The sequence below is a fragment of the Lissotriton helveticus genome, chromosome 2_1 (assembly GCF_964261635.1).
Source record: "Lissotriton helveticus chromosome 2_1, aLisHel1.1, whole genome shotgun sequence".
In the NCBI taxonomy this organism is placed as follows: Eukaryota; Metazoa; Chordata; class Amphibia; order Caudata; family Salamandridae; genus Lissotriton; species Lissotriton helveticus.
Genome location: NC_136059.1, coordinates 1,105,106,234 through 1,105,125,971, shown reverse-complemented (window position 1 = coordinate 1,105,125,971; position 19,738 = coordinate 1,105,106,234). Strand labels below are relative to the sequence as shown.

General features: G+C 41.8%; 1 protein-coding gene across 2 annotated transcripts in view; it reads left to right on the top strand.

Moving 5' to 3' along the window:
- LOC144818458 (bile acid-CoA:amino acid N-acyltransferase-like) overlaps positions 1–16,277 on the top strand; it is a 295,075-nt gene extending 278,798 nt beyond the window's left edge. For both annotated transcript variants that reach the window (XM_078675917.1, XM_078675918.1), the window contains exon 4: positions 15,293–16,277. In XM_078675917.1, the coding sequence (XP_078532043.1) occupies positions 15,293–15,889 (597 nt within the window). In that variant the 3' untranslated portion in view covers positions 15,890–16,277. The remainder of the gene's footprint in view (positions 1–15,292) is intronic.
- The last annotated feature ends 3,461 nt before the right edge of the window (positions 16,278–19,738 follow it).

The window sequence follows — 19,738 nt, the reverse complement described above, 5'->3', positions numbered from 1 at the left end:
GACCTAAATGCAGGACCCTGGTCAGAATGTAGCGTGCCGATTGCGTATGTGCCGATAAAGACTCGCAAATCTTTTATAACAGTTCGAGCGTCAGCTGAGCGCTGGGCCACATCCAAATGAATCTTGAGCATGAATCCACTGCGACCATGATATATTTAAAATTGCCATCCCTTTGTAAGGGACCAGAGTGGTCTAGGTAAACACACGCTAGTGGTTTATCTTAAATCAGAAGGGGTGTCTGCGCTGGCCGTTTCACTGTTGAAACTTTCATTTTCTGGTATATTTCACATTCCAAAACATAGTTTCTGGTTTGTTTCCTTATGTGTGGCCACCTGTAACGTTGTTTTAATAACAAAACTGCGGCGGAAGCACCTGCATGTGCAGAGGCAAGCCCTTCATGTACCGCTTAGATTAGTCCTAACCTATGTTCCATTTTTGGGATTACTCTATCCCCCACTCCAGGGATTCGAGCAAAAGGAACATTATTCACATCAGTTATATATGAGTACTTGAGTGGATAGCCCTTTGGTAGTGTTTTACCACTGTCTTTTATTGAAGCAGTGATTGCTTGCAATTTTTCTCTGTCTATTTTCGTCTTTGAACCAGTAATAGCAGCTAAAAAAGCCATTTGCACAGCTGCCTTTGCGGCTTCATCAGCCAATGAATTCCCTTCAACGTGAACGCCATCACGTTGATGACTCAGTGCATGAATCTGCAAAAGAACTACTTATTCCCAAAGCATTTTATGCTTGATTGTGCCACCTTTTGCGTCTTTAAACCCATTCTGAACCCAGGTCTGCAGATATTCATTGTAAGACTGAACGCAGTAATACGAATCGCACACTATGAGTGTGGGGAATTCGCGATCGGTATTTTCCAGCGCCATCTTGAAAGCCTGTAGTGCAGCTCGTTGAGCTGTACAGTCCCCGAGAGATTGAGTTTTTGTGACCATAGGTCTGAATTTAACATTGTGCCAGCGACCTTTAACAATCGCGCACGCAGCACTGTAAGCTTGTTTACCCCCAATCGCGGGTTGTGCTGATCCGTCTGTATATATTATACAGCCGTAATGTTCTAGAGGTAGAATTTCAGTAGGCAGAGGACATTCTTGTTCGTATTAGAGACATTCTTGTGTCTTCAAGTTAGGGTCAAACACGTATTCAACGTCTGATGCAGCAAGATAATTAACCCATTGTATCCATCTAGGATGTAGAGCTTTTGCATTCGAATGCTAGCCTTTGTTACTGCCTCTAAGGCAGGTATAGGTGTAATGATTTTAATGCGTTTACCCTGTGCGAGGGCTCTCTCCTTTGCTACAGCAGTCTGAACCGCTGTCAGAATTTATTCTGTTGAAGTGAATTTCATTTCAGCTTTTGTGTACAAGTGTGACTTGTAAGCTATTGGTACCTTTTCACCTTCGTTAAAGGTTAGGTATGTGAATCCGCATCTCCCTGGGATGATTCAGATTACAAGGTTGCGTACATTGTCACGTGTTTGTGCGTGTGTTGTTGCCAACATGTCTGTTTGCACTGAACGCAAAATTTCTGTTTGTTTTTTAATCGAATTAGTAGGTTTGAAATCAGGTTTGATTAATTCGTAGAGAGGTTTAACCCTTTCTGCGTAATTCAGAATGTAAGTTCTTCCAAAGTTTATGAATCCTATAATTGACTGTAGGTTTTCAGCGTTTTGGAGTTTGGAGCAGAGCACATTTTTCTAAAAAATTTGCTGCCAGGCTTTTGCCTTCACTCGAAAGTTCGTATCCTAAGAATAGGACATTGAGGTGGGCAATTCGTGATTTCTTAAAATAAAATGTATACCCTTCTGAGGCGAACCCAAGTATTATGGTGTTCACCCTGTTCAAGTGCATGTCCAAATCATCATCTGTAAGATCGATGTCATCTACATAAGATAATGCCTCATCATCATACATTTGTAGTAACTCTGTTACTCTGGCTGAAAATAACCCTGGACTGTTCTTGAACCCCTGGGGGAGACGACAGAAGTGCCGATGTGTCCTCATTATTGAGAAAGCGGTCAAATGCCTGCTTTCAGGTGCAATCTTTTGACAGGAGAAACCGTTTGAAATAGCTAAAGTAGTTTTATATTTCTTTCGAACGATGTTATTCATTAGTGCTGCACTGTGTGAATTTTGTACTGCAAAAGTATTGCAACAAGAGTTTAAATGTCCGTAATCCAAAACTAGACGAAATGTATTGTCTAGTTTGGAGACAGGAAACAAAGGATTGTTCATTGACGAGGTGCATGTTTCAATCACCCCTTGGTATTCAAGTTGATCTAAGATCTCTCTGACTTGTTTTTTTTAGCTTCCTGCTTTACTGGATACTGCCTCTGAGCAGTAGGTTGATTTTTTAACTGGATTTTATGGTGAGAATCCTCATCCCTTCCCACATGATTTTTATATAATGCTGGAGCCTGGGCCACAGCCCATTTTCTGGCATAGGTGTATTTTTTATGAATAGGAATATGATTAGAGAAGGCTGGCATAATGATTTCTTCGCCATGTGGGCACTCCCTCACAAATTCAGGTGGCCAGTCTTTTTTAGCTAGAAGGATGTCATAACCCTTACATAGTTTTTCCCAAAAGAGTGCTTTTATTTTCCTAGTTATATCCCCCTCTATTCAGAGCGTTACTTCATATAACTTAAGGGGTACACTAACCCTGGTGTCGGCAGTTTCAACCTGAATGTATTCATTCAGATCCACTGTCTACAGGTGATCCTTCAGGATCCTGCGAGCTATGGTGACCTCTGCTGTGCTGTCCAGCATTGTCTGGGCTCACTCCCCGTTCTTGAGTTGTGACCTCAAGATCCTCGGCATGTCTGATTTTTAGACTTGCTTCTTTTTGGTGAATTGGGTTTTACTTATTTTTCGGAACGTGTTGATCATCTTTGGACTTCACGCGTTCTTCTTTTTGTTCTGATCGTCATCTTCTTTCGGATTTCTGCGAGGAAGTCTGAATGGTACGAGAGGATTGTGTATCAGTATCTTGATATCTATCAGGTTTTCTTATATTATCCCTATTTCTAAGGTTATATCTCTTCTCAGAGGGCTCCTTCTGAGGAGAACTTCCTCTGGACTGAGAACGCTTCTTTTTAGGAAGTGTCTGTTTAGAGTTCTCCCACTTCTTTTTAGGAGTAGTGAGATTATTTTTGACAAAAACTTTTTCAGGATTTTCTGTTAGTTCGGGCTTTACAGGTTGCCCTCCCAAACCATCTCTACCTAGTTCTTCAGAAGATTTTTCAATAATTCTGGCAAGTTCATATGGTTGCTCAGTAATATCTGTCTCTTTTAGCTTTTTGCGGTTTGCTCAGATGCTGCTTCGCCTTTAATGTTGGCTAATAGTATAGCCGAGACCTGTATGAAATCTTTCAGTAATTTCATACCAAGATTTAAGGTCGGTTCTGGACCGTATTCATTTTGAATCTGTCTCAGAACGTCTGGTATTACTGCCATAGACGGGAGACCATGTGTTTTCGTGTAGATTGAAGCAAAGACTGTACCCCAAGTGTTGCAGTCCTCTACGTGTGGTGCAATACCCATTGGTAAACAGATTGTTAGAATCCTGTGTTTCTAATGAGGTGTACTATCGGGAAATACTGCCTCTATTTGAGTCATTTTCTGGGCTAACCAGAATGGAATTTGTTCCCTTTTTGCTGGCAACTTACCGATTACTGTATGTATAGTCTGTGGTGTGATTTTGTTTTTGTTCCCCTGATGAGGGGTGTGCTGTGGAACTCTTACAGCTGGTTGGACTGTTAAAGTCTGCATGACATATTGTACCAATTGTCTATGTATTTTAATTAATTGTTTTAGCTGAGCTAACAGTTCTACATCTGTCATTCTTTCGATGTTAGGATGTGGTGTATAGCTGTCTAGCACCGGCCATGTAGCTCCTGGTCTACCTAGTGGACCGAGCCTGGTAATGTGATTTTGATGTTGTAGGGCGCCATTAAACCAGAGCAGATGCTCTTGGTAAGTTAGTGGAATTTAAACATCCTCGAAAGGAACGTATTCCGCTAGAGGTTCCTCCTTTTTATAGTAGTGGAACTCATGTGTTACTGGATTTGCTTGTGGAAAGACAATCCATGAATAGAATACCTCTGTCTGCTGATATTCATGTGCCTCTATCACAAATATTACTTTGCCACCTCTCGATGATACTTCATTATTTATTAGTTTGTAAGTTATAATTTTTCTTACATTTGCCGGGATGTGTATAACATCCGGGTCATTTTCATTAAAACCTGTAGTAACTAGGTTTTGTGTAAGTGCTGCTGCTGCAGCTCTAGCCAACTCTTCGTCACTCTCCGTCATTTTTTATGAAGGTTTGCAGAGCAAGTTTCAAGGAAATAAAGATAAGGTGCACAATATTTTGGAACACTGTATCCTTCAACGTTGAACAAAACCAAAAACTAATACATAGGATTTTTCGTCCTACTCAGTTTGAGGCAGATATTGTATCCTTTAACCCACTCCAGACGTCTATTGGAGTATTTTACGGGAAAAAGGGGTCTCTGTGAAAAGCACGACTGAGTTACTCTAGTATCCAGCGTTAAATTAGTGCCTTACCAAACGTTGGGCGCCATGTAGTGCAGTTCATTTATTCCCAATAGGCTCTGCACATTGGAATAATATATCCTGTAGATTAGACGTAGGACTGAGGTCGACTAGGTCTCTACCGTGTATACTAAACTTAATTGTGTGTGCCAGCTAGCTCAGAGGTCACTAGAAACTTTCTCGAATTCACAAGAAGGGATTAGTCTCTGACAACCGCATAAACATGACAACTTTGTTTCCCCAAGATAAAACGTATCTTCAGAGTCGTGGAAACAATAGATAGATATTTCACTCAGTCAATCGTGCATGCACCGTTTCACTAGAGGTGCAGAGAAATAGATAGACAGGCGTTTTCAATAAAAAGATTTATTGAACAGTCTTCTTTCTCAAGCATAAGAAATGAACTGCTACAATCGTAACACAGTTTGTAAAATATAATGCGTACAGTGTAAATAGTAAAATAAATTAATACTGTAAGAGCATTGGATGGTTCCTAAATCGAAAAATATATACATAAATAAAAGAGGCTAAAAGTACTCAACTGGTGCTTCTAAAATACGCCTACCCCGGTGTACCTAACCTAAGCTTAGTACAAGGGAAGAAGTAAGTGAGGTGTAGCATAAATGTAGTAACTTTTGCCAAGAATCTGCCCAAGATTTCTCTAAGGGTCTAATCAGCTCCATACCTTAGTTTAGAATGGAGAAGGCTGGTCTCGGGACTCAATATCCCAACAACACGCAAAGGTAGCTTGGAAACACTGGAGCTGGATTTCTCGGCAGGAGAAAAGACAGCGTCTCTCTCAGTGCATATGCTGGAGGGTTGGCTTCCTTTGGCACTTGCTGTAGCAGCTGTGTCGGGTAAGTAGATAGTCAAACTGCTCCAAACCACTGTGTGTTTGCTTGGGCAAGTGTGGGCATATTTATACCTTGAAGGTGCCTGGCTTGACGTATGGTTGGACATAATAAAATCATCAAAGAGTCTCAGTTCTTTGAAAACTCCATGAGTTCCTGGATAAATCAGTGCTCAAGCAAATGGAAGTCCCTGACTGCTGAAGGCGGGTTTTTCCAAGAAATCGTTGTGGATTTTCGTAACTAGTGGAAGTAGCCCTGCTGTATTTGGACTGCATGAGCTATGCCTAAATATGGTTATGATTTCTATGCCTATATAAAGATATAGTGATTTATACCTATATAAGGGCATGAATCGGGAAACTTACAATAGGGTCCTAAAATAATACATAACAGAACTTTCACCCAAGACCTCATCGCCAGCAAGCTAGTCTACAGGCAACGCACGCTATGCCTTAATCAGTGCTCAACTGATCAGAAGACTTCAGGTTATACAAAACTCAGTGGCTCACCCTCCATCTCCCACCCAGTCCTCATCACCCCACACATCAAAGATTGTACCTGGCTCCAAATCCAAAAACGAGCACTCTTAAAACTTGTCAATGCACATATACAATATTTTTCATAAGATTGACCCCATGTACCTTAACAACAGAATACATTTCCACACACCTACCAGACACCTCCACTCAGCTGGAATCCTACTTGCACACACTACCTGCATATGGAACAGCATGCCCCTGCACATCAGAGCTGTCTCCTCAGTTCTTGAATTCCACAAGAAACTGAGGACCTGAGTTTCATCAAGCCCTGGCTTGGCCCATACAGCTCTTGCTTCAGTGCCAGAATACCCTTCCAGGTGAGTCATGCACTATACTAATGAACATGAAATAAGGCAACATAAAATAGCATAGCATATCATAACATAACATATCAACATTACATTTTATTTTCAAATTCAATATTCATATTCCCTATATTTTGTTGATATGAACTAAAGAAAGAAGGAGACTGGGGATCTGAAGATGTTCATAACTTTCATTCTGGCCACCGTACTAAGATGTTTGCCATTTCATTTAAATAGTTATTGTATTTATAAGGCTTTCCAATTTTGATTCACCTTGGTTAAACAGAACTCAAGTTAAACAGGAAAGGCCATTTAACAAATATGTTTAATGCTGGGTTCAATGCCCTATGTGGTGAGTGGGTTCAGATAGTAGCCTAGTGACTAGAGGAAATGGGTAGTTTAGTTACAAGAGACTGTTCCAATGGTCCAAGCATATGTCTCTGTTAAGACTTGTTATACCTGGTATAACGTGTTATACAATATAAAAGTAGTACAGGGAAAATACATAGAGAAAAAACAGGAGACAGCGAGAAGAGAAGAAACAGATGACCTTAGTAACTGGGGAGCTTAGACAATCAAATGAAAAGCAAGGGATGTCTGCCTTCTTTCCTGGCATGACTAAAGTTTGGAATAAGGACATTTCTCATGTGTGGGCTGATGCTGCTGGTTTATCAACTTTATCTGTACACCTAGGCCTGCAAATCAGACATCTGTGCCAGTGTTCTAATCCATTACAAGGTATATTTCAAATTGGCTATCCCAATTGGGCAAGGGCTGACTTACTTATAAGTCCTTAGTATATGGTACCCAGGGGACCTAGGACATGTATGGCAGAGTGTCCATGCAGGGCTACAGCTCTGTTTGTGGCTCCCTGTGTGTGACAATGTATCAGAATCAGAAATACTTTATTTCCAAGAAATGTATTCTTATAGAAATATTACACACATTTCTCATTCATAATAAGAAGGAGCAAAGCTAAGAACAGACAATTTTAGTGAACTAAAAGAACAATTTATGGTTGTATCCTTCTGCCAACACTAGTTTTAAATTATACCATTTCAACTCTAAAAATATCAAAATGTTCTCTACCCACACCCATTGCAATCTACAGTCCAAAGTCTCACATATATTTTGAACCTTTCACAAAAAATAGTGAAATTGATCAATATAAGAATAGTTCATTCAGCCCCAAAAGCATTTTCAAGCGCAATGTCTGTTTAACCAATATGCATAGCAGCTTTCCACAACCATCCTATTAGAGTATCCACTCATTTACTTGATGGTACCTTACTGAGTATAATTACACTCATACAGACCTGGATATTAAACCCTATGGAGAAGATACTGCCAGTCTTTATAATTTGTCACAAATATTGACCAACGGCTATAGCCATATCTTGGAATTTAGGATGATAAATTAGCTCTAGCCCCATTTCCCTAGCTTGAATCCCGTATTTTCAAAACACAGGTCGAAGAATCTTTTCCCCTGCTTCAGTGAAGAATATACAATCCAGCAATAAATGGCTCACTGAATAGTTCCTACCTCTCCTACTAGAGCACTGGTTATTGTTCTTTACAACCTCAGTTTTTAATCCTGTGATGCACCACCCAAGGTCAATTCCCACCCCCAAGCACAAGTCTTAATTCTGCAAGCACTTGTCTGGAATATTATATATGTTTGTGAACACGTCCATACTTTCCGGTGAAATTAAGAAAGGAATGGCTGAGCTCTTAATTATGAGCTAATGTAAATCCTCTTTTCAACTGTTTCTATGGCACTTTGTGTGAGTGTGTGCTTCATCTGGTTAATTGAAGCCACTTCCCCTCCTTCTATATAACTCTCTGCAACATTAAAATGCTTTTGCATTATTGTCACCTGGTTCCTTTTCTCGGAGAAGGTTGTCATTATCCCCAGTAAGATTTGCTCTGACAATTTGTTGCATGTGAGCCCATTTGTAAGAGATAGATAGAAGTACAAGGGTCTGGCATTAGCCAGTACACTCCAAGCTACAGTTCTCAACTCCCTACTTACAGCTTGGATCATAGCATTTTTAGGGAGATCAAGAATCATTTCCTTCTAGCCCTTCCCATATCACTCATCTGTCCAGAGCCAGTGCCCCTCTCCCTGTAGGGCCCATGGAATCAGTTTACCCTGAATAACTTTACCTAATGGCTCCAAGGTGTGGCTGCTAAATTTATGGACAACCTTTTTCACACCATTCACTACTGCAGACAGAGCAAGCCTCCGAGTAGCCATTTGTTAATTTATCAAAGAACCATGCAAATTTCCTTTTCCTCTTAGCGAAGAAAATAGTTTTTTCTTATCAGCATTTATTGTAAGTTTATTTTCAACTTGCAACTTGGGCATTTAGTTTCTGTTGCAGCCAATGGGTGTAAGATCCATCACCACTAAATCATCTGTGTACATAAGACAACAAATGTGCCTACCTCCAACTGTGGTGAAAAACTGTGGGTAGCACACAGTGTCTAAGGAAGGTCTGCAATAAACAGACTGAATAGCAGGGTTGCTAGAATGCACCACTGTCACAAGCTCCTCTCCACTGGAATTTTCCTCGTCAGGTTCCAAAGCCCGTCAAGATCAAACGGAGCTCAATTTCCACTATGGAGCTTTATCACCCGGCCCAACAAGGCCTTAAATATATTCCTTTGCTGTAATTTGGGCTATAGTAATCTCTAGCCATCTTATCGCATGTAAGTCAACGAAGGAGCAACAAAGGTCACCTACCGACTCCATTGACTTACTTGCGGCTCCCCTTAATGTAAGACCGTGAGCCATGGTGGAATGCTTCAGCCTAAAGCCTCCCTTTTCTATTGGAATGAAATCAGTATCAAACGCCCAGGGCGCTAAGTTCTTTAAAAAAGTTTGGGCATATCATATGGATGGGTTATCTAAGAGCAAGAGCAAATGGTAGTAAACTGGTTGATCCATTGTGCCCTTTTTATGGAAGGGCTGCACTATTGCCCCCTTTCAAGACTCTAGAAGGGAGAAAATAGTTTTTTCTTATCAGCATTTATTGTAAGTTTATTTTCAACTTGCAACTTGGGCATTTAGTTTCTGTTGCAGCCAATGGGTGTAAGATCCATCACCACTAAATCATCTGTGTACATAAGACAACTAATGTGCCTACCTCCAACTGTGGTGAAAAACTGTGGGTAGGACACAGTGTCTAAGGAAGGTCTGCAATAAACAGACTGAATAGCAGGGTTGCTAGAATGCACCACTGTCACAAGCTCCTCTCCACTGGAATTTTCCTTGTCAGGTTCCAAAGCCCGTCAAGATCAAACGGAGCTCTATTTCCACTATGGAGCTTTATCACCCGGCCCAACAAGGCCTTAAATATATTCCTTTGCTGTAATTTGGGCTATAGTAATCTCTAGCCATCTTATCGCATGTAAGTCAACGAAGGAGCAACAAAGGTCACCTACCGACTCCATTGACTTACTTGCGGCTCCCCTTAATGTAAGACCGTGAGCCATGGTGGAATGCTTCAGCCTAAAGCCTCCCTTTTCCATTGGAATTAAATCAGTATCAAACACCCAGGGCGCTAAGTTCTTTAAAAAAGTTTGGGCATATCATATGGATGGGTTATCTAAGAGCAAGAGAAAATGGTAGTAAACTGGTTGATCCATTGTGCCCTTTTTATGGAAGGGCTGCACTATAGCCCCCTTTCAAGACTCTAAAAGGGAGCCCATCAGCGTTACCCATTGGATAAATCTGCTTAGGATGGACCTCCACTTCCTTGGGTCTTTTTTTAATATCACTGATGGACAACCATCTGGGCCTCCAGCCCTAGAGGCTTTCATATTACAGATTATCTCTCACAGAATTACTGCTGTCTGTGTATTAGCTATCATTTCAATATCAACTTCAGAGCTAGCCTGCATCACTAATCTATTCTCTGTGTTTCTACTTCTATATAAATGTGAACCAATCTTCTTCAATTATTTAAGCCTCTAGTGAAGATGGTGAAGTGAGAGTTACGCCTCCCAGTTTAACCTACAGTACTCCCTCATTTTATGATCACATAAGTTCTGATAGGCAGCTTTCAAGGCAAGCATTTCTGTTCTTAAATTATCTTTACAACGGGCTACCAGCACTGTAATGCCTAACACACATCTCCACACCCCCTTCACCAACACAGGCTTGGAGGAATTCCTTGTAGGGATGCGGGAGGAGAGAGGGAGTGCACTGCGCACTACACCAGACGCACCAGGAGCACCAAAGGCAAAACAGGCTTAAATGGGCTCAGATGGGCTCCTTAACTCACCCTCATTTCGGTGGCTCTGGGGTCGTTTGATCACTCCGACACCTGCCTCGGAGCATCCTCTCACTGCCTCCCTCTGTCGCCAACCTTTCCCTCCAAGATGCCCATCAAGATATCCGCAGCCGATGGAGGTGTGAGCATTGGGTATCCAAGGGGGGAGGAGAACGTTGGAACCATTAGGCAACTGCAGCAACTCGGCACCCTCCAACCAGTCACCTCAGGTCCTCCGGCCCCAACTGCAACTGGTGCCTTGTGATACTGTATAATGATTCCGGCTAGAAGAAAGATTACTTTTTCCACAGGTGCTGGGCTGATTCATGGGATGTATATTGTAAACAAGGTGCAGTGGTGCTGAAACAATTTTCAGAGTAAAGATGCTGCCATCAACATTACATCACGAAAGTTATAAGAACTCTAAAATATCCAAGCATGGCAGAAAGAACAAGGGCCGTAATTTAGTCACCCGCTTTCAGTAAGAAAGTATAGTGTATTTTGGAGCACACTGTCACAAATATAGTACTAAAGCATGGTGTGGTAGCACACTGTCATTTACAGACAGCACATTCTTCATTGAAATAGCCGCTGAATTTGTAAAGGCATGCAGTTTTACTTATAAAACTATTTAATGCACAAATGATAGTGTTTGAAAATCGGGTTTCATTGAATATTTGTCAATTGCGCATCAAGTAAAGTGTCTCAATTTGTTATGACCCGATTAAAATCTTTACTTCCATCATGCATCATAATTACAAAAAGGGCTTCATTTGTGCTTTCTTAACTGCTGATATATTGTGGACCAGTTCTGCTGTTCATTGCTATGTATTTGAATGTTATTGAGTATTAGAAAAAATGACATCCTACAGCTTTCCTTTCACACCAGCAAGACACATTCCTCTCACGGTGCAGTCAGAGAAAGAAAACTAAGCACATATTTCATTATGAAATTAGTAAGCAGCAATATGCTAGAAGACATAGTCTGACATCTGATCTCTTTCTTTGAACATAGAGCAAATGTGACAAGATAAAAACTAAATTTACAACCATCTTTTTTGCTCATTCCACTTCAGAACTCCAGCATGGTTATTGATGCAGCACTTCAAGCCCCACCTTTAAGCACCTATGTGCAAGGGGAGGCGCAAAAGTTGGTTTGATGATTTGACACCTACAATGAATTTGTGAAAGCTTTTAACTGGCAAGTCACATAATACAATAAAAGCATCTTCCCAGTACCTTTCCAGGTAATCTAAAAAGGAAAAGGTAGCATAATGAAACAGTCCTTCTCATGTCAAGTACCAAGTCTCTGGAACCACCTACCAGCTGAACTAAAACTCAGCTGAGACCTGCTCTCCCATGCATGTTATTCGTTTGGTGCAACTATCCAACATAGAATTAATTCAGGAATACATACATGTGTAAGATTTAGGCATGGTAAACTTTTATGCTAACACTAGCCGCCCGTCCCGACGTTGTCCGGGAGCAATTAGGCTTCAGGGACCCCGCCCGCCCCGATGTTGTCAGTGGGTCCCCCAGAGCCTTCCTCCATATATTGCAGTATTATACCTCTATGTTTACTTTGTATGCTTTTGTAGCAGCCCGTCCCGACGGTGTCAGGGAGCAATTAGGCTTCAGGGCCCCCGCCCGGCCCGACGTTGTCCGTGGGTCCCCCGGAGCCTTCCTCCATATATTGCAGTATTATACCTCTATGTTTACTTTGTACGCTTTTGTAACCTGCACACGTAACTTTTTCCGCCTGTAATGCACCGTTTGGCTCACTTTTTTAATGCTCCGTTTGCTTCCTTTTGCTAGCTGCACGCGTCACTTTTTCCTCCTATACCTGTATGTTTACTTTCTACGCTTTTGTAACTTGCACACGTAACTTTTTCCTCCTGTAATGCACCGTTTGGCTCACTTTTGTAATGCTCCGTTTGCTTCCTCTTGCTCACGATGTCCGCTTTTGTAACCTGCACACGTAACTTTTTCCTCCAGTAATGCACCGTTTGGCTCACTTTTGTAATGCTCCGTTTGCTTCCTCTTGCTCACGATTTTCATTTTTGCTTCATTTTTCCGTCGCTCACCTCTCCTAAATAAATAAATAAATAACCTACCTCATCTGCCGCTCACTGCGCCTGTCCGCCGCTTCTCACCGCCTGTCCGCCGCTCCTCACTGCCTGTCCGCAGCTCCTCACCGCTCCTCCCCGCGCCATGTCCGCGGTCCTTCTCTCGCGCTCCTGGACGCCGCTCCTCCCCGCGCTCCTCACGTCAGGCACGCACGTTGCTGCCGGCGCTTCTTCAAAGGGACTACTTTTTTTCGGTAAATTTTTTAAATAACGTATATTTATTAAGTTTATATAGCCTATGTCCATCTGCACACCCTGACGATTACAACGATGTATCGGGTGTGTGGATTGGCGCTGTGGTTCCCGAGTTTACCCGCCTCAAAGGTTCAAAGTTCTTCCTTTATAATAGTAGTATAGATTAATTTGCACATTTGAATAGTTTTTATTTTCTTTCCTAGGGAATAGATGCTTACATGAAGCAACTCCTTCCTAAGCAAAACTTAACATGTTGTGTTTTAAAACCACCTACCCACACACTTAAACCCTGGAATGTCATGCCCCCCTGCTTGCGAAATGATATATTTGAATGCATAGTCTGGGTGGGAAACTGCTTGCAGGTGAAATGTTTGTAATGGGCACCTATTTCTTTTTACAGCTAAGACCTATTAGAATTGCTCACAAACCCGTTGCTATCCCTTAGGATGCTATTATGTTAAAACCACCACCACAATTTCATTATTTCTGCTTGTGTGACTCTGACTTGCAACATAAACATTCTACCCGCCCTATTTATGTGAATCTTGGAATGTAATGCTGCCCTTAGAAATGGATCTGATTTGATCTGAGTGAAAACATGTTAAAACACAGGGCTGGTGAATGGGCCATGAATGAATGAATACATGAATTAATCAGTTGGCATTTATAAATCACAAACAGTTACTTCCAAAGAAGTGTCCTAGTACTAGTCAGGTTACTGAAAGCCAAATTGTTCAGCATAAAAGGTAGTGAAAAGATGACCGTTCTGCATAAGGAAATGTGAGGGCTTATGTGTGTAGAAAGATGGGTCGCAAGACGCAAGTCCAAAATGTGACACAAGTCCACCTTGCTTGGCCTCGTTTGCTTCATAAATCTGGAGTAACGCGACGCAGAAATGCAACTCCTAGTATTTACCAAAAGTAGTACACCTGGTAAGGCACCAAAAGATATGCCTTCTCAGGGGAAGAGTAACAAGGAAAAAGATCTTTATTTCTCCTCTTTACTTCCTCTTTCTATGTGTGCTGCATTCTGCAGTCTGCCTTTGTGATTTTGTGATTTGCTTTCTGCAGCCCTCTTAGAAAGAGGAATATAGTAAGCATGGGCCAAAAATCCGTTCCGCTCGTGAAATTTGCGGATTTTTTGCAATTTGCGATCCGTGAATCCTGCGAAATTGCCGCAAATTTGCTCGCGGGCGGATTTTTTTTTTATGACCAGCTCACTCAAGGGACCACAGTTACAGGCACACACGGTCACTGGAGGCAAATCTTCTGGTCCTTTATGCAGCTGCAGTGTAGGAAAAGCACTATACATTTACCCAACGAGGTAGCACTTACTGGATTAGCCAGTAGAAAGTACTCCAGTTGAGTAGAGGCATTGCACAAAACAGGTGGCATCTTCGTGGATAACTATGCAGGGCAGGATTCATTCTGGCACGAGGCTCCTGTCACAAAAATTAAACCTCAACAGGAAGCACTTACAGATATAAATAAAGCAGGTGCCCGAGTTAAAGCTCAAATTCAGTAACATTTTAATCAGCCCAAAACTGACTGGGCAAGTGTGCTTTAACCCCATATCTGACGTCGAAAATTAGCTGTAATACTTGAGGGAGGTCTTTGCATCCAAGAGTTTCTCGAGCGCAACCCAGTGTAGTTTCTGTGACCAGGAGGCTGCTTTCTCCTCATCTGCTGCCCTGCTCTCTCTCTGATCCTTTACACAAGAGGCATGTGAACACGCATAAAAGCCCCGGGTCACTCTTTCATCCATGAGTTTCTCGAGCACAACCCTCGCGTAGTTCCTGTGACCAGGAGGCTGCTTTCTCCTCATCTGCTGCCCTGCTCTCTCTCTGACCCTTTATACACTAGAGGCATGTGAGCACGCATAGAAGCCCCAGGTCACTCTTATATCCATGAGTTTCTTGAGCGCAACCCCTGTGTAGTTCCTGTGACCAGGAGGCTGCTTTCTCCTCATCTGCTGCCCTGCTCGCTCTCTGACCCTTTATACACTAGAGGCATGTGAGCACGCATAGAAGCCCCAGGTCACTCTTTCATCCATGAGTTTCTCGAGCGCAACCCCTGTGTAGTTCCTGTGACCAGGAGGCTGCTTTCTCCTCATCTGCTACCCTGCTCGCTCTCTGACCCTTTATACACAAGAGGCATGTGAACACGCATAGAAGATTGTCTAGATTCACAATACAACTTGTAAGGTAGAGTATTGAGGAAGCAAACCAAGATACTAGTTCAGACACCAACCATTATTTCAATATTGTTCTGACACAAGCCCATTTTTTAACATCCCCTTAGAATGAAGGGCCATTAATACCTTGGCATTATGAATATCTTACTGTGTATTGTGCTGTTGATATGACATTTGGAGGAGTTACTATTGAACTAGCATGATATTTCCCTTTTGTTTGTTTCTCAGGTTCTAGGCCCCAAAGTTGGAGTGATCTCAGTTTGCAAAGGCGCAGAGATTGGTTTGTCCATGGCGTCCTACCTGAAGCAAGTGACTGCAACTGTGTCTATCAATGGGCCAAACTTCATCCATGGAAACTCACTTCGTTATAAAGACATCTGCATCCCTGGTAGTCCCTACAGAGCAGAAAGTCTTTGTTTGAATGAGTCTGGGACTATTACTTTCTCGGACATGATAGGAGATTCTCAAGAGAATGAAAAGAGTTTGATCCCAGTGGAGAGGGCACAGGGTCACATCCTGTTTGTGGTTGGTGGTAAAGATGCAAACTTTAACAGCAAGGGGTTTGCAAATGAGATGTTGGCGAGGATGAGGAAGCACAAGAACATGAGAGGCCAGCTCCTGCTCTATCCAGACGCTGGCCATCTTATCGAGCCACCAGGCTCCCCGTTCTGTCCTATGTCAATCAATCCCTTCTTCCCTTTGCCTTTGATGTGGGGTGGGGAACTTGCAGCTCACGGGATGGCACAAGACCATGCCTGGCAGGAGGTGCAAAGGTTTTTAAGAACCCATCTCGAACTTGCAAACGCTTCTGTCAGCAGACTCTAGAAACATGTGACACTTGGAAATTGCAAAGGAAATGAGATTCTACTCGTTATTGCAACAAAAGTTAATGCCTTGATATATTTTAAATATAGGAAATAAAAGATATGGATACTGCAATTAAGGAATACATGCCAAATATAGTGTTCTCCTAGATTGAACAACTGACGTTTAACTAATTGTGAGCAGCCATGAGGCGACATGCTTGCACTTAGTAAAACCTCTTAAATAAAAAAATTGTATTTTTATGCGGTGTTATTCTTTTGTTTGCACATTTGAAGTTATGCATGTACTTGCTTAGAGTTTATGCCAGAGCACAGCAATTGCAAAACAGCTGTATCGGAAATGTAGAAATCTGATTAATAAATATAAAATGCACACCTTAGACCATAAAGGGTCCAGCGTGACTCTTTTTTGCTAAACTGTTCCCTTTGCACACTTTAATCAGTATTTTAGACCTTCTTTTAATTTTTTTAAACTGAGTTTTAATGAATAGGAAATAATGTTTAATTAATTTTGAATCTGTGCGAACTCATTTACGATTTATGAACTACACTTGTAAATCTCTCCTATCTCTCCGAGTCTACTACTTGGTCGGTTGGCGTTCTGTGCTTTTTTTTTATTCTTTAAGATCGTGCCTCTGGAGCTGCCATTTTGATAGTATGCTCTCTTTGCTTTTTGGCTGCCACCCGCTCTATTTATACATGACCTTGGCATGGATGCAAGCAACGGGGACGCCGCTGCTGCACTGAAGGTGCACCGATGACAAACCTGTCTGCACCTGCATGCACCCAGTTGAGACCAGAGGCCAGCAAGCCACTATGCCTAAAATCTTGTCTACACCTCAGAGTAACTTAGAGATTTCCATTCAGTGAAATATTCCCTTTGCCCCTGGTTAATAATTTAATTTAAAGAATCTGCCCCTTTCATAAAACGTGTGAAGATGTCAAATGTTTGGAACAAAGGGTAGTGCACCGCAGGAATATCACTTTTTTTGAAGTTTCTTGTGGTGCACTGTGCAGACCCATATCTACAAGGCCACTGATACTCATAAGTAAGCCCCCATAGAAACAAACTGCCTCCAGCTGAACACAGACAGGATGGAAGTCACCAAACAAACCTCACCCTACGACTACACCTGGTGGCCCGCCGAACTCAGACCCACACTCCTGTAGTCAACCTACGCAAAGAACCACAGAATAGTGACCGACAACCAACTCACCATGACTGGCCATGTGAATGCATTCTCTGTCTCCTGCTTCCACTCACTCAAGAAGCTTAAAACATCTTCAAATGGCTTCCCATCAAGACTTACATAACTGTCACTCTAGCCCTCATTGCAAGCAAGGTAGTCTACAGGCAACACACGCTATGCCGTAATCAGTGGTCAACTGATCAGAAGACTTCAGGTTATACAAAACTCAAAGGCTAGACTCACCCTCCATCTCCCACCCAGTTCCCATCACCCCACACCTCAAAGTTTTTCACTGGTTCCCAATCCAAAAACGAGCACGCTTAAAACATCTCATGTACATATACAAAGTTTTTCACAAGATTGGCCCCATGTACCTCAACAACCGAATACATTTCCACACACCTACCAGACACCACCACTGAACTGGAATCCTACTTGCACACACTACCTACATATGAAACAGCATGCCCCTGCACAGCAGAGCTGTCTCCTCAGTTCTTGAATTCTACAAGAACCTGAGGACCTGAGTTTCATCTAGCCCTGGCTTGGCACATACAGCTTCTGCTTCAGTGCCAGAATACCCTTCCAGGTGAGTCATGCACTATACTAATTTACATGAAATAAGGCAACATAAGATAGAATAGCATATCATAACATAACATATCCACATTAGATTTTAATTTCAAATTTAATATTCATATTCCCTATATTATTTTGATTTGAACCAAAGAAAGAAGGAGTCTGTGGCACATGGGGATCTGAAGATTTTCATAACTTTGATTCTGGCCATCGTACTAAGATGTTTGACCTTTCATTACGAATAGTAATTATATTTATAAGGCTGTCCAAATTTGATTAACCTTGGTTAAACAGAACTCAAGTTAAACATGAAAGAGCATTTAACAAATATTTTTAATGCTGGGCATTTATGACTAAGGCAGAAGGAAAAGGTAATGTTCAATGCCCTATGTGGTGAGTCGGTTCAGATAGCAGCCTAGTGACTAGAGGAAATTGGTAGTTTAGATACAAGAGACTGTTCCAATGGTCCAAGCATATGTCTCTGTTAAGAATTGTCATACCTGGTATACATAGAGAAAAAAACAGGAGACAGAGAGAAGGGGAGAAACAGGAGACCTTAGCAACTGGGGAGCTGAGACAATCAAATGAAAAGCAAGGGATATCTGCCTTCTTTGCTGACATGACTAAACTTTGGAGAAAGGAAATTTCTCATTTGTGGGCTGATGCTGCTGGTTTATCAACTTTAAGAGTGCATCAAGGCCTGCTAATCAGACCTCAGGGCCAGTGTTCTAACCCATTACAAGGTATATATCAAATTGGCTATCCCCAGTTGGTAAGGGCTGACTTACTTATAAGCCCTAGTATATGGTACCCAGGGGACCTAGGATATGTATGGCCGAGTGTCCACGCAGGGCTATAGCACTGTTTGTGGCTCCCTGTGTGTGACAATGTATCAGAATCAGAAAAGCTTTATTTCCAAGAAATATATTCATATAGAAATATTACACACATTTCTTGTTCATAGAAAGAAAGAGCAAAGCTAAGAACAGACAATTTTAGTGAACTAAAACAACAATTTATGGTTGTATCCTTCAGCCAACACTACTTGTAAATTATACAATGTCAACTATATAAACATCAAAATGTTCCCTACCCACACCCATTGCAATCTACAGTCCAAAGTCTCACATATATTTTGAACCTTTCACAAAAAATAGTGTAATTAATTAATATAAGAATAGTTCATTCAGCCCTAATAGCATTTTCAAGTGCAAGATGTGTTTAACCAATAGAATTATTGAACTGAAACCCGAGATGTCGGATTAGAGGAACTAGTCATAGGGTAAGGATAGGGCATCCGATCAATGCGACCAGATATTGCCTTTAGGAAAGAAAAACTTCTTTCTTGAGTCCCCTCACTCACCTGGGTTCCCCACAGTGGCATGCTTCATCACTGGGGCCATCCCAGTTCTCTACGAACTGGGGCGTGCTGCGACTTGCGGAAATACGTAGGAGCACTTTAAGTGGAAGACAATGTGTAGTGCAGAAAGTGTGGTGGAGTGGGCTACAGTGATTAAAAATACCTTGCTAGTGGGCTAAAATACTTTATTATCGCTCCTAGGTTGGTATGTCTAAAAAGGGGTTATACACGGAAAAACTAACGATAATGGGTTAGAAGTTCAGTTTAAGATCAACATGTTTCGAGCCTACCCCAAGCTCTTTGTCAGGACCACACAGGGACCAGCCCCGTGTATGCCACTCCTAATAAACCTAAATATGGAAGTAAAGAATTACCTCAAGAAATAAACGCTGCAACTAATAAAGCATGCGTGGTTATACATACGATCACAATGTATCACATAGTATGTTTGCAAAAATAGAAAAGACATGGTTAGGGGAAAGAAAGCCCCCTCTCTCTTTCAGAGTAGGTGGGTACATATATAATGCATTTCCATGCTCTAGAGATGCTCCTTAATGGTGCGTGCAGTCGTCCAGCTCAGAGTGGTTTTAACCGATATAGGTATAAACATGCTGGCTAAACCTGCTGCGTAGTGAATGGTCATACATTAAAAACAAAACATACACAAGGTGATTTACACACAAAACACACAAATAGGGCTTGAATGGTTATGCCTGAAGAG